The sequence below is a fragment of the Ctenopharyngodon idella genome, chromosome 5 (genome assembly GCF_019924925.1).
Source record: "Ctenopharyngodon idella isolate HZGC_01 chromosome 5, HZGC01, whole genome shotgun sequence".
Lineage (NCBI taxonomy): Eukaryota > Metazoa > Chordata > Actinopteri > Cypriniformes > Xenocyprididae > Ctenopharyngodon > Ctenopharyngodon idella.
Window position 1 is genome coordinate 2,031,200 of NC_067224.1, and position 15,329 is coordinate 2,046,528.

The following is a 15,329-nucleotide window of genomic DNA, read 5'->3' on the forward strand; positions in this document are numbered from 1 at the left end:
CCTGAATGATCAAATGAGCATTTGACGTGTGTGTTTCGGCAGGTTTTTGGCGGTGGACTCTATGACGTCAGGCCCACCTGCTGCCCAGCCGTTCTCTTTGACCTCCACACCCAAACCCGCAGCAGCGGAGGTCAGCGGTCTGACGGGAGCTGCACTCAAACCAGCCGCTCCTGCAGGTAAACGCTCGCCTCACATCCTCTTCCGTCCAGTTCTTCACCCCTTCAGGTTATTCCTAGAGCCTCATTTATAAAATGCACGCATTTCATCCTACGTCAAAAGTGAGAAAGAAATCGGGATTTGTAAAGGCACAAACTGACGTGAAAATCTTATGCTGAAGAGCATGTTCAAACTTTTTGCACTCATATATACCACAAATTAAAATAATCTGGCATTGTTTATTAAAATGTAAAGATAAATACACATTTGCAGTGTGCAGTAATATTATTATATGCACAAATGAGCAACTGCTTTGTGATAATTGTCACTGAAAATAATATGTATGGTTTCCTGAAGAGAGGAAAAAAAAAAATATATATATATATTATAATATATAATATATATATATATATATATATATATTGATTAATTTAATGCATCCTTGATGGATAAAAGTATCAATTTCTTTTTCTTTTTTTAATTCTTAACTTTTGAATGGGAATGCAAATCATCATATTAGAATGATTTCTAAAGGATCATGTGACACTGAAGACTGGAGTAATGATGCTGAAAATTCAGCTTTGATCACAGGAATAAATTACATTTTACAGCTGTTTTACATTGTTCTGTAGCTGGAGACAATGCGCTTGTTCACATTGTGCTTGAATTTAGGGTGAACGGGTTTTTTTTTTTTTTATAAAGCGGGATGCATTTACAAACTTTTTTTATTCATATGGGGCATTTTATAAATCATTCATAGGAACTGACATACTTTCACATTTTGGATCATTCTATGTATGTCTTTATAAATGAGGCCCATGGAGCATTAAAGGGTTAGTTCACCCAAAAATGAAAACTATCCCATGATTTACTCACCCGTAAGCCATCCTAGGTGTATATGACGATCTTCTTTTAGACGAACACAATCAGAGATAAAAATATCCTGGCTCCTCCAAGTTTTATAATGGTAGTGAACCATGAAATGGCGTGTTTTGAAGCCCCCCCCAAAAAAAGTGCATCCATCCATCATAAAGATAATCCATACGACTCCAGGGGGTTAATAAAGGCCTCCTGAAGTGAAGCGATGTTTTTTTTTTTTTTTTGTAAGAAAAATATCCATATTAAAAACTTTATTAACTATAATAACTAACTTCCGGCAGATGGCCGTACGCATAGATTTGCAGCGGAAGAGTGACCTCTGACCCCAACGCATGACGTAATGATGAACGCGGAAGCTCAGAGGATGGAGCAGAACAAAACACCGGTCACGAATTAGAAGTCTAAAATGAGAAAATGTGAAGAGAAATGTCGGAGGATTTCGATATAAGAGAAGAGGAGCTTGAGTTTGTTGCACAGCCCTATTTGTTTGAACCGTGAGAGGCGTCTAAGCTTACGATACTCCTACATCCTGCGTCATACATCGCGTCACGGGTTACTCTTGTGGTGCAATTCGACTTGCACAGTATGCGTACGGTCATCCGCTGGAAGCTAGTTATTTTAGTTTTTAAAGTTTTAAATATGTTACAAAAACCCATCACTTCGCTTTACTTCAGAAGGCCTTTATTAACCCCCTGGGGCTGTATGGATTATATTTATGATTGATGGATGCATTTTTTTCTGAGCTTCAAAACACGCCCCCCCCTTCACTACCATTATAAAGCTTGGTAGAGCCAGGATATTTTTAAATATATCTCCAATTGTGTTTGTCTGAAAGAAGATAGTCATATACACCTAGGATGGCTTGAGGGTGAGTAAATCATGGGATAATTTTCATTTTTGGATGAACTATCTCTTTAAGGCATCAGAATATGATGATGTTGTTGTTGTGTTTCAGTGTTGTCACGGAGCGTCGCTCCTCCAGCCGCTCTGCAGAAACCAGCCGCAGTCGCCCCTCCTGCGTCCAGCGCTCCGTCTGCGCAGGTACGTCACCAGTGTCCGTCCAGCCTCATTGGTCCTCATGGGTGCGCGATATGGCGAAAACATCATATGACTTTTTCTGGCAGGATCGCGATCTACAATCTTGCCACAACTCTTTTCTCTGTTGGTTTTAAGCCTGTTTTGCAAGTTACTGAGCAGTACAGCTAAACTAATTTGCATATTTTAAAATAAAATATAGCCCAAAAGCCAACAAAACATGAAAGAAAATATAATGACAGACCAAAGTAGGGATGACCAATGACTTATTTCACTTTATTTTATTTGATTAATATTAAAAATAAGAACAAAGATGCAAATAACATACAATAGGATGAATGCAATATAAGAAAGAAACAAATGAAATAAAAATTTTCTGCGACAGTAGGTCTATGTAAAGATAAAACTACAGTACAGTCTTCACTGCATTATTTAAATATACATTTAATTCTTATTAAAGCCACAAAAGTCATTCAGTCAAGAGCAGTGAGTGATTTTCTCATTATCTTTTGTTGTTTGATTAACGTTAAGGATACAGCCTCAGTTATATTAGGCTGCTGTCACTTTAAGACCGAATGCACAAATCCAATATACAGTTACACACGATTTCTGTTTAAGTTCACTTAGAACCATAGTCACTGCATAGCAACACGGTAATAAACACTGTTTTTTGCACTGGCAATGGTTTAAAGTGCATGAAAATAATGATCTGTCTGTGAAAGAAGATTGTGGAGACATTTCAATCGCTCACGATCTTCTATCGTCATAACACACACCCCTATACTGATCTGAACGGTGTGTTTTTTGCTGTGGCAGGCCGTGTCCATGAAAGCCCTGGAGAAACACCTGCAGCAGAAGAAAGACTCAGACCCCGTCATGACTGGAATACTGGAGGAGGTAGAGCCGATAATCACATGATCACGCGCTCACGTCTGAGTGCCAGTCGTATTGACGCTGCTCTGTTCTCTGCTCAGATTGCCCACTTTCAGAAGGAGCTGGACGATCTGAAGACCCGCTGCAGAAATGCTGATTTCAGGGTGGGCAGCACAGACGACATGAAAGACCTGAGGAAAGACTCTGAGAACTTAAACGCCTTCACACTGGAGATCAAAGACACCACAGAGGTACGGCACACACACTGCAAGGGATAGATCACCCTAAAATGAAAATCACGTCATCGTTTACTCACCCTGCTGTTGTTCTAATGCCGTACACCCTTCTTTCTTTTTGGACCACAAAAGGAAAGGGAAAAAAAAAAAAGCATCTCGTTTTCTCACAACTCTTTAGTTGCGTCGAAGGCTGCGTCCTCCGGAAGTCGCATTTGAAGGCTGCATACGCCATCGAAGCGGTCTCATTTAAGAAAAGTAACGTTTAGATTGCAAAGTAAGAAATAAATGACAGTATTTTACACCTCACGAGGGACAAGTCAATTTTATTACGGTTACTTTTCTTAAATAAGACATCCTTGATGACGTATGGAGCTTTCAAATGTGACCTCTGGAGGACGCAGCCTCCGAAATGAGACAGCTTTTAAGTTCATTTAAGACGTTATTTAACTCATTTAAGACAGCTCTTATGAGGATACTCGACAAAACGGCCATTTTGGCATAATTCTGTGTGTTTGTTCAAGCATGAATAAGAACTCGATACTGGGGCGCGTCTTTCTGTGCACACGAGTCACAGACAGCGCGTTCTCGTTTGTCTTGTGGCACTTGAATGGTTTAAAAGCATTTGTGTGAATAAAAGAGCGTGATCATATAATGTAACGCTAGCCAAATTATGACGGAAAAAACGGATACTGCGTTAATTGCGTTAAATATTTTCAACGTGATTAAACTGAAAACATTAATCGCGTGCGTTACCGCTAATTTTGACATCACTTGTTTAGTTTGATGTTCTAAAACAACTAATTTACTATTTCATTGCCATATGAATACTGGTCTGTGTCTGTGGATCATAAACTGTAGACGTCACAGTAGTTGAGAGTTGTATGAATGCATGACTGACCGTGTCGATCCGTTGAGCGCAGTCTCTGCACGGTGACATCAGCGTTCTGAAGACCAGCCTGCTGGAGGGCTTCGCCGGAGCGGAGGAGGCGCGAGCTCAGAGCGAGCTCAACCGAGACAGAGACTACCTCCAGCTGCTCTACAAGAAACCTCTGGACCCGCGGCGAGAGGAGCAGCTCAAGGTCTCGTCACGCGCACTCTTGACAGATCATCATATGAAGAGCTTATGAATGTGTGCTGACAGTAAGTCTGTTTTTGTAACAGGAAATCCGACGCTTGTACCAGTACGTGAAGTTTGCCATGGAGGACGTGAATGACGTTTTAGACGTGGAGTGGGAGAAGCACTTGGAGAAGAAAAAGAAACAGAGGTGAGCAGCTGTGATATTCTGTCCGTACGGCATCTGTCCACCTATTTTGGGATATCGCATTAAAAAACACTGGATGAAACCGTAAAGTATGCATAAACATAAAGCATTTTTTTTTTTTTATCTGAAAAGAGGACTTGCGCGTAAACTATATCGGAAACACAGTTACTGAATAAATGCCTCGGTGCACAACAACAAAATTCAGGTGACTGCCTCAGCAGAGGCTCAAATGTTGGTTTGGTTGTTCTAAAACTCCTGAGTCAAAGTCTGTCATCAGAATGATTTGGTTTAATTCCCTCTACGAAGCGTCTCACAAACACCAGCATCTGAACGCAAGAGAACGTGACAGCGTTTCGTCTGCCGCTCTGAGACGAACTCATTTATGATGGAGGAAAAAAGAGCCTGATTGCAGCAACTTACATCTTTATTACTGATATTTTGCACCAGGAAGTGACGATTTTGTTCTCTTGAACACATTGGATGAAAACGCTGCTTTTTTTCCAATTTTGTGCGTAGTGTTTCAGTACTCAGTGTTTTCTCCTGCAGGCACATGATCGTCCCTGAGAGAGAGGCTCTGTTTGCAGCGCTGGCCAATAATCTGGACATCATCAATCAGCAGAAGCAGCGTCTGGACCGGCTGGCGAATGACCTGCACAAGCTGAGACTCTACAAAGCGACGTCGGTGTGGAGCTTCGCCAGCCGGACACCCTCCACACCCTCTGAACAGAGGTGAGACCCATAACGTTAAAACAACAACTGCATTATCGCACACCGCTAGTGTTACCATCTGATACTGTCATTGTACTATGGTACCACGACAGAATGTTGTTAAAATGGTAATATTACATAAACACAGTCGTTTATATCTTAAAGGGGTCCTTGATTATGATGTCACTTTTTTAACTTTAGTTAGTGTGTAATGTTGCTGTTTGAGCATAAACAACATCTGCAAAGTTACGATGCTCAAAGTTCAATGCAAAGGGAGATATTTTCTTTTAAAGAATTCGCTGTTTAAGGACTACAACAAGCTTCTTCCTGGGTTAGCGACATCACTAACCATAAAATTTACATAAACCCCGCCCCTGAGAACACACAACAAAGGGGGCGAGGCCATGTTGAGCTGCTTTAGAGAAGAGGAAGAGTTGTTGTAGTAGAGTGTTGTTGACATGCCGTCATTTTACGCCGGACTGCTTCACAAACGAGGGTCAATTCAACGCTGAATTTGCACAAAAGATTAACATGACGGCACATGCTAGTGGATGAGTTGAATCAACTCCACAGCAACTACATAAATTTATCCACTAACCATTCAGAAACGTCCAGTTTCATTCTAAAAGTTGTAACTTCTTCCTGAGTCTCTCCATCAGTGTCGACTCCGGTTTGAACAATGTAAGGCTGAACACCGTTACTGACAATCCTCATTTTGGCTGTGTGAGATTCTCCAGCTTTGTTGTTGTTGAGCGACCGAAGCGTGAGCTGTTAAAGCTCCGCCCTTTTCTGGAAACGGGGCCGGGAGCAGCAGCTCATTTGCATTTAAAGGGACACACACAAAAACGGCGTGTTTTTGCTCACACCCAAATAGGGGCAAATTTGACAAGCTATAATAAATGATCTGTGGGGTATTATCAAAAACTGAAATCTTAAAAAAAACTAACATTTTTGTCACTTAATAAACTTAATATACATTGAGTGACTGAAATGAAATAAAATACTAATGTTTTTATTTATTTATTTTTGACATAGGAAATATATAACAAATTTGTACATTAGAAATGGAGAGTGGAAAAAAGGACAGAAATAAAATCAAAAATGTCTTTTTTTAAAGTTTTCAAATGGCATTGTGACCTCGCATCAATGTACTACCATTGATTGGATGGTTGTGGTTTGCTATTGGTGGATCTCATGTGAGTGACAGGTTGCCCCGCCCTCGTCATCAGAGAAGAGATGTCACTGCAAGAGGGAGAGGAAGTTATTCTGATTCAAGATTACGAGGAACATGAATTTAAAATAATAATGTGAACCGATAAATCATTCATAATAAACACTGCAACACTCCGTAAAAAATTGTTAATTGCGATTTCATGGCGACTTTAAGAGCAGAATATGTCTGGAGCTCCTGCTGAAGAAGAGAGCGTTGGTGTTGAGCGCTGTGTGTTTTCGTCTCAGGATTCACCTGCTTCTGTGTGTTTTACAGTCTGGACAGTGAACTGGAGAGTTTGAAGGATGCTCTTCTGAAGGCCAGTCTGGAAACAGCACCCAAAGCTCCTGCCAAATCACCATGTAAGAGCTGCACGATTGTCCTCTTGTGATGATGCATGAACTCTTCACCACCCAGAGTTCAATCCACCTTCACCTCGAGTCTAAAAGCACTGCTGAACACATCAATCTGAATTATCCATGCCAGTAGACTCATGATGCTTCTGCACAGATGAATGCAGTGAGGAGTTGATCTAGTTTGATGTCATTCTGTGTGTGTGTGTTGCAGCTAAAATGACCCCAGCCAAACAGTCTCAGCTGAGGAACTTCCTGTCAAAGAGACAGACTCCACCGGTGCGCTCCACAGCTCCAGGTACGTCACACTCGTGCTTCTGTCTCGTATGCAGTGCTGGGTAGTAACTGATTATATGTCATCTAGATTATTTAATCGGACTCCAAAAATGAAGTACTTGGTTTCTATTTTTGCGACGCAGCGGCTGGAGCAACAACATACAAAGTATAACGATGATAATCTCAGGCACTGATTATGTGCTTTAAGGTTTAAAGAATTAATGTGAGTTTGAATGTTTTGCGTGAACTTTATAGCCGTACTAAAAGTGATAATTCACCTCAGATCTTAAAAATAAGCTAAAGGAAACATGAATGAATGTTCAAATTTTCAATTCAATTTGAAAAATAGAGGCAAAGATTGTTTCAGTCACTCTGTATGTATTTTTAATAATGTTAAAATGGTTTAATTTATGAATTTGATGCGCTCGTCCATTTGGTTGCGAGTGCAGTGCACTCTCTTCTCATTGGTTGTGATTTTTGATTTGATGCCAGTGCAGTGCGTCTGCAGAGAGACTCCGCCCACACACTCTTATGATTGGCTGTGATTTTTGATTGATTTGGTTGTGAGTGCAGTGAGACTCTGCCCACAAGCTCTTCTGATTGGCTGTGATTTTTATGATTGATTTGGTTGCGAGTGCAGTGTGCCTGCAGAGAGACTCCGCCCACATGCTCTTCTGATTGGCTGTGATTTTTTATTTGGTTGCGAGTGCAGTGCGCCTGCAGAGAAACTTCGCCCACATGCTCTTCTGATTGGCTGTGATTTTTGATTGATTTGGTTGAGTGCAGTGTGCCTGCAGAGAGACTCCGCCCACACGCTCTTCTGATTGGCTGTGATTTTTGATTGATTTTTGTCAAATCTCGTAGTCGTGTCGCATCTGGTGTGGACTTACAAACTGATACATACATATTAGTATTCCAAAGTATTCTAAAGTATTTAGATTAAGTTACGAAACTTGGGTAATCTAACGAAATACGTTACAAATTACTTTTTAATGCATGTATTTTGTAATCTGTAGTAAAATACATTTTAAAAGTAACCTACCCAGCCCAGGTACTGGACTACAGTTTTGTAAGTGACGTACTCTCACCGTGTCTCTCCGTGTCTCAGCCAACCTGTCGCGGTCAGCCTTCCTGTCTCCTCAGTTCTATGAGGATCTGGATGAGGTGAGCTCCAGCTCGTCTCTGTCTCAGCCTCTGGAGCCCGAGGACACGCTGGCGGTGGCTGAGGAAGAGGACGAGCCAGTGCCCGTCCCGGTGCTGACACCCGCCGTCCCGCGACACCCCGCCGTGGTCCGAACACCCTCCATACAGCCAGGCTTCAGCATGCAGTCCAGTCCGTTCAGCAGAGTCCAGACTGGCCCCGTACCCGTCATCAGCACCGGTGAGGCTCAATGTCAATCAAAACGCATCAAACAATGCACGTTCTTGATCGTTAATGTCTCTTGAATGTGTTGCAGCTCCGAAGATAAACATGGACAGTGCCGACAGCACAGCGCTAGCCACAAAAACAGTGAAGCACGGAGCTCCGCCCACAGAGAAGACCACGCCCACTACAGTCCCCGCCACTCAGGCTGCAGGAAGAGCCGCCCTTAGCAGACACATGACCAGCCAGAAACCAGGTACAAAAACACCGGCCTTCACACGTTTACCAGGCAGATCTGTGTTAGAATCCACATTTCAGCTTTGTTTTCATTTTAAAATGTTTAGAGCTGGTCTTTATTATAAACACTTCCAATAATATGAATGTATTTGCATCAGATGTCTGTGATTATCAGTGTCAGTGCAGTGTGTCTCTTTACACTAGAGGGCGACAGACACTATATATCAGACCTACAGCATGTCTGAACTGTTAAACCGACATTAGTTTTCTCAATTTATTGTTATAAATAAAATACACACTACAGTTCAAAAGATTTTATTGTGTTTTAGGAAATTAAGGACACAAATTAATTGAACAAAAGTCACAGTAAACACATTTATAATTTTACAAAAGATTTCTATCTAATAAAAGGTGTTATTTTGAACTTTATAATGATCAAAGACTCCAAGAAAATATATAAATATGAAGCAGTACAACTGTTTTCATTATTGATGATAATCTTGAGCATCAAATCAACATATTAGAATGATTTCTGAAGGATCATGTGACACTGAAGACTGGAGTAATGATGCTGAAAATTCAGCTTTGATCACAGGAATAAATTACATTTTGCTATATATTCACATAGAAAACGGATATTCTAAACTGTAAAAATATTTCACTATTTTTACTGTATTTTTGATCAAATAAAAGCAGCCTTGGTGAGCAGAAGAGACTTTCAAAAACATTAAAAAAAAAAGTTTTTGCACTTTTTTTTTGAAACCTTTTGCTCTTCACTTCCAGAGTGTCTCTCTCTATTAATACAAGCTCATAAAATCAGCTTTAGACTGTTTAATAAAACACCACTGAGTGTTTAATTGAAACTGAAGTTATCCTTCCAAAACTCAGACAGTACGATGTATCATCATCATCATTTGGGACACTAGATCACATCACATTGAGACTGCGTGACACGTCAGCTTCTGGAAAGTGTTATATAACAATAACTGATAAATTAAGTTATTATTGACCGTTACAGTGCTCACATTGAAGGCTGTGAAACACATGGACATGCAGTTGTCACCGTGATCAGAAATGTGACTTCATTTAATATCATTATATCCCTTCACGAGTAATACAACTGTCTGTCGCTGTCGTTTCTAGGAGCGTCTTTGACCGAGTCCACGCTCAAGACGGTTCCTCAGGTGGTGAACGTACAGGAACTGAAGGATAAAGGTCCGCCCATACCTGTGTCCACCGTGATCAGGTGAGAGACCTGCGTACACCGCAGGGGAATTATGGGGCAGTTTTATTGTCTTTACGCTGAATAAAGACACTTCACTTCAGAACTGTTTGAAAACACGTGCAGAATACATTAGGGCTGTACAGTAGTAAAATCAGTATCACGATATGGTCGAAATTTAATTAAACAATTATATGCATTGCCAGCAACCCTGTCAAAATAAAAGTTTGGTGGTTTAACATTTAAAAATGAAAATATTAGTTTTGTGATTCTATAGCTGTATTATAAATAGGAATTTTTTTTTTTATCTAATTAATCACAAATTAAATTTGGCTGATAAATTACCCCCAAAAGATAATTTTAAGTCACTATTGTGTAAGCATTAAATAGACATTACAAAAAGTAGCTTCAGAAAGAAATATTTGATTTGATTCAACAAAAAATTTATTACACATGAACTATACCTTTAATGTTTTTTTTTTTTTTTTTTTTTTTTATGGGAGTATGAAATTATTTTTCAACGACATTATAATCAAAATAAAAAAACTAAAACTGCCAGTAGGTGGCGGTAAATGTCTTAATGATTCATTTGATTCGTTTATTCAATTCGTTCATTCATTCAGGAGTGAAATAAATGGTTCTCTTAATGAATCATCTGTTGAATCATTGGTTAGATAACAACCGGCTGGATGTACATTATCCCGCTTATTACACGGCTACTTGCCACATAAGTAAATAATTAGACACGAAATATTGATCTGAGTCGAAATATTTTATTAGCTCTTTCAACGCATAGCTTCCGCAGAGAGAGCAGCTGCTAGCACGGCACGTTCAAACTAGACGGACATTTAAGGGATGCGGTACAGTCACAACACATATTAAACAGCATTTTATAGTATAAATAATTATGGGTGTAAGAGATAATGATCTGAGATAAAACTGATTTAAAATCATACCTGTTTGTTATCTTATAATCCAACAATGTACAAAATAGTCACAAAATGGCAGCAGCTGCATTTGTATGAAACAAGAGAGAGCGAGTCCACGATACTGGATGTACACAAAATATTGGGTTGACTAAGTTTTAATATTTTATTAGCTCACCAAACGCAAAATTTTGACGAAGGAAAACCATTCCTAGCAAGCGTATAGCGCTGCTGACTTCAGTTACCAGGATGAGCCTGTGTTATCTGTTTTTAGCGGTTTCTGACGGGGAATAACATACCGCTGGATGGCGCGATTGACCAATCAGAATCAAGTATTCCACAGAGCCGTGTAATAATTTATTATTTTATACTGAATTGGTCAAAAACACTAGCTATGTTTCCATCTAAAGTTAACTTGTGCACAAAATTTGAATATGGCGTAAACATTTGTGAATAAAGCAGCGTTTCTGTCCCATGTGTTTAAGAGTACAAAATCATCGCTTCCTGGTGCAAAATATCAGTAATAAAAATGTACGTTTCTGCAATCAGGCTCTTTTTTTCCCTCCATCATAAATGAGTTTCGTCTCAGAGCGTCAGACGAAACACAATAACGCTGTCATGTTCTCTTGCGTTCGGGTGCTGGTGTTTGTGAGACGCTTCTGGAGGGAATTAAACCAAATCATTCTGATGACAGACTGAGTTTCAGAACCACCAAACCAACATTTGAAATGCTGCGATACGATTGGTCCGCTGGTTAGTCCGGCTATCCAATCACAGCCTCTGCTGAAGCAAAGTCACATGAGGGTTTTGAGGGATTTATTCAGTAAATGTGTTTCCATCGTAGATATTGTGCATATCATCTTATCAGATTCACCTCAATTTAATTTTTTTGGAATTTATGCGCATCTTGGCATTTTCATCCAGTGTTTTTCATGCAATATCCCAAAATTCACATAAAAATAAGTGGATGAAAACATAGCTAGTGGGAATGTGCCTTTATGGGAACTTTTTTAACTCTGGTTACTTGATGGTTACTATAAGAGGTTTGTATTAGTTCTTGTTGAGTAAACCCATTACAAAAAAAAAATCATTCAGTCCTAAAAGGACAGTTTGCACTCAAATAAGGAGGAAAAAAATATTTTACAGCTTTTTCAATTATTTTTATTTTGCACTCATCACCTGGAATGATTATTTCCAAATACAGCTATTCAGGTCATCTAAGCATTCCCATATTTCTTCATGTCGCTATATACAGTGTGTGTGTGTGTATATGTATGTATATGTATATATAATATATTTCAGTTTTTTTCCAGTATCATGCGGTCCTAGACTGCATGAGCTGTGGTTGTGTCACTGCAGTCGTTCTCTCGCTCTGAGCTCACGCCACAGATAACACACTCATTATGCACAACAGAAGTTATAACAAATGTGATGTTCATTCGCTGCTCTGCCTGTGTCTGTGAATCTGCTCGGACTGTGAAATCCTCTCTCTCTGCATCTGAAATGAGGTCAGGGTCAGACTGGAGTCTGTCTGTGTGTGTTTATTATGGGCTGTGCGTGTGTACGGCGTCCTGTTTTAACCTTTCACATGAGCTCATCTGCCCTCGGGTGCGTTTAGACCACGAATGTGAGCACGAGCGAACCATCTTATTTGATGAATAACATTCGCCCGCCGACAGCAGCTGCAGCCATCATAGATGTGTCGACCTGTAAGATCATCAAACCTAAATCAACATCTGACATTTGCTTGGACGTGACTGTCACATGACCACACACTGAACATCTGTCCATCATAACAAACAGCACACAGTAGATCGGTGTTTTGTTTTTCTCTCGAGGGGTTTACTTGCAGTGTGATGAAGTTATTACTGCATCTGAATCCTTGTCATGTGACTGATTTGTGCAGTGCTGATGCGTTGAGGACAGATGGCAGAGCATTGCACAGCACAACTATTATGATAATGATATAGAAGAACGATATCGTTGGAATCACTTTCAGAACGATTTTTTTTTTCCAGCTGATGAACGATAAAAACATTAACCAACAGAACGACTTCATCTGTTGATGTGGACACTGATATAGTTATAGTTATCATTTTAGTTGTCATAATTGTTAACGTATAGTTGGTTATTATCATTAATGTTATAGTTATTGTTGGTTATTATAGTAATAGTTATCATTAACATAGTTATTGTAGTTATTATCGTTAATGTTATAGATATTATTATTAACGTCGTTAATTATCGTTATAGTGATCTTTTACATTAGTTATTATCGTAACTGTTAAAATCGTACAGTTATCGTTATACTTTATCATCATTATAACAGTTATTAGTTATCGTTAATGTCATACTAATTGTTAGTTGTGATTAACGTTAGAGGTATCATCGTTACTGTTGTCGTTCATTATCATTAGTTAGTAATATTTACGTTAGTTATTGTTATCGTTATGTTAATGTTATAGATATTATAGTTATCATTTTACATATTATTGTTAGTTATCATTAATAGTTAACATTGTCGTAAACTATCATTATCGTTATAATAATAGTTATCGTTAACATTATAGCTGTCATAATTAACGTATAGTTAGTTATCATTATCATTAATGTTTTAGTTATTGTTGGTTATCATTATAGTAATAGTTATCATTAACATAGTTATTGAAGTTATCGTTAATGTTATAGATATCATTAATGTCGTTAATTATCGTTATAGTAATCTTTTACATTATAGTTATTATCGTTAATGTTATAGTTGTCATTATACTTTATCATCATTATAATTATCATTAATAGGTGACATTATTGTTTTAAATTTTCATTATACTTATTACAGTAATTGTTATCCATTAGCATTAGTTGTCTTAATTGTTAACATTAGTTATCAATATTGTTAATTTAGTTATTGTTAGTTATTATAGTTATTGTTATAAGTTATTAGTTATCGTTATACTAATTGTTAGTTATTATCATTGTTCCTGTTATCGTTCATTATCATTAGGTAATATTTACATTAGTTATTGTTATGTTAATGTTATAGATATTATAGTTATCATTTTACATAAAATATTGTTAACTATTAATGATAACTAACAATAAGTTTAAATTGTAGTTATTATAGGAATGTTATCATTATCGTGATACATTAATATTATAGTTGTCATTAACATTATTCTGTCATTACATAGTTAACATTATAGTTACCGTTATTGTTATAGTTATCATCAGTTAATGTTATTATAGTTATTATTATCCTCAACATTATAATTATTAGTTTTCATATTTATTATTATTATTATTATTATTATTATTGGGTAAAACTTTATTTTGCACTTTTTATTACACTTGCTATTGTAAGAAGAGTAAATTATGCATAAGTGCAAGCAACTAACCTAAACCAAAACCATCGTTAACGTTATAGTCATCGTTATAGTTGTCAGTACTGTTATTAATGTTATTTAATGTTAGTTATCATCATTGTTATAGTTATAATTATAGTTGTCAGTGTCATTTATGTTATTGTTATAGTCATTAGTTTATATAGTTATTGTTATCGTTATAGTTCTGGTTGTGGTGTGAATTAGCCTTAAGTGTGTAGAGTTTTTCTGGTGTGCATTGAGACACAGCAGGATGTGGTGATGATGTGACATCACTTCCTGTCCTGAAGGCCTGACTCTTGCTGTCCGAGTGGAGGTGTATCTCATGTCTGGTTGTTTCTGGGCGTTGTGTTACACGCGAGACGCCTCATCTGTGTGTGAATGCTCAAGACAGTGTATCCCATGCAACTTTAACCCAGACACATGTATTATTAACACTCGAGCTGCTCGGCCTGAGACATACTGATCTGAGTGAATACTGTATCCCACAATGCAACACTCAACCTGACCTTCCATTTCCTATGTAATATCAACCGTAATCTCTTGACTCATTATTATTAAATTTTTACCCTGACATTTTAATTCAATTTAAAACAAGCGCTTTATATCCAGTATAGTGAGGTCATGTGACAGATGTAGTGACGACGCAAGTATGGAGTTCATACAGTCAGTAAAAACCTGGAAAAGTCATGGAATTTTTAAAATGGCATTTTCGAGTCCTGGAAATTTTTGGAAAAATAAATAAACCCAGAAAGTTTTGGAAAAGTCATGGAAATTTGCTTCACAAAAATCTGTATAATAGAATATGTTCAATTGAAAATATTAGTTAAACAAATTACAATACTTAGCCTTCGGGCATTCAGTCACGTGACGTTGAGAGAGAGAGAGAGAGAGAGAAAGATTGCCTGAACGAGCATTACCTGTGTCTAATATAACATTCATTCTTCAGGTTGATGTCTATAATATTATTTCCATTCTAAAAATCCGTTTGAATGTCTGCTGAGGAAAGCAGTCTTTGTATTTGTCCTTTTTACAGTTAAGGGAATTTTCCATAACATACAGCGCTAAAACAACATCCTGTTTACAAAAGTCCCTTTCAATTTAAAAGTCTCTTGCGACTGACTCATTCATTTGTAAAGTTTGCCGCCATCTAATGGCGTATTAATGTAACTTTCACTCAATCCATATTATGCACTAATGGACTCTTTCTCAA

General features: G+C 38.0%; 1 protein-coding gene across 1 annotated transcript in view; it reads left to right on the plus strand.

The window, feature by feature from the left end:
• The window catches only part of nup214 (nucleoporin 214), a 45,431-nt gene that overhangs the window by 10,083 nt on the left and 20,019 nt on the right, over positions 1–15,329 (plus strand). The window contains exons 13-24 of the mRNA XM_051894733.1: positions 43–176; positions 1,991–2,076; positions 2,887–2,967; positions 3,045–3,194; positions 4,100–4,258; positions 4,341–4,444; positions 4,988–5,170; positions 6,636–6,721; positions 6,927–7,010; positions 8,097–8,369; positions 8,446–8,607; positions 9,732–9,834. Coding sequence (XP_051750693.1) covers positions 43–176; positions 1,991–2,076; positions 2,887–2,967; positions 3,045–3,194; positions 4,100–4,258; positions 4,341–4,444; positions 4,988–5,170; positions 6,636–6,721; positions 6,927–7,010; positions 8,097–8,369; positions 8,446–8,607; positions 9,732–9,834 — 1,605 coding nt within the window. The remainder of the gene's footprint in view (positions 1–42; positions 177–1,990; positions 2,077–2,886; positions 2,968–3,044; positions 3,195–4,099; positions 4,259–4,340; positions 4,445–4,987; positions 5,171–6,635; positions 6,722–6,926; positions 7,011–8,096; positions 8,370–8,445; positions 8,608–9,731; positions 9,835–15,329) is intronic.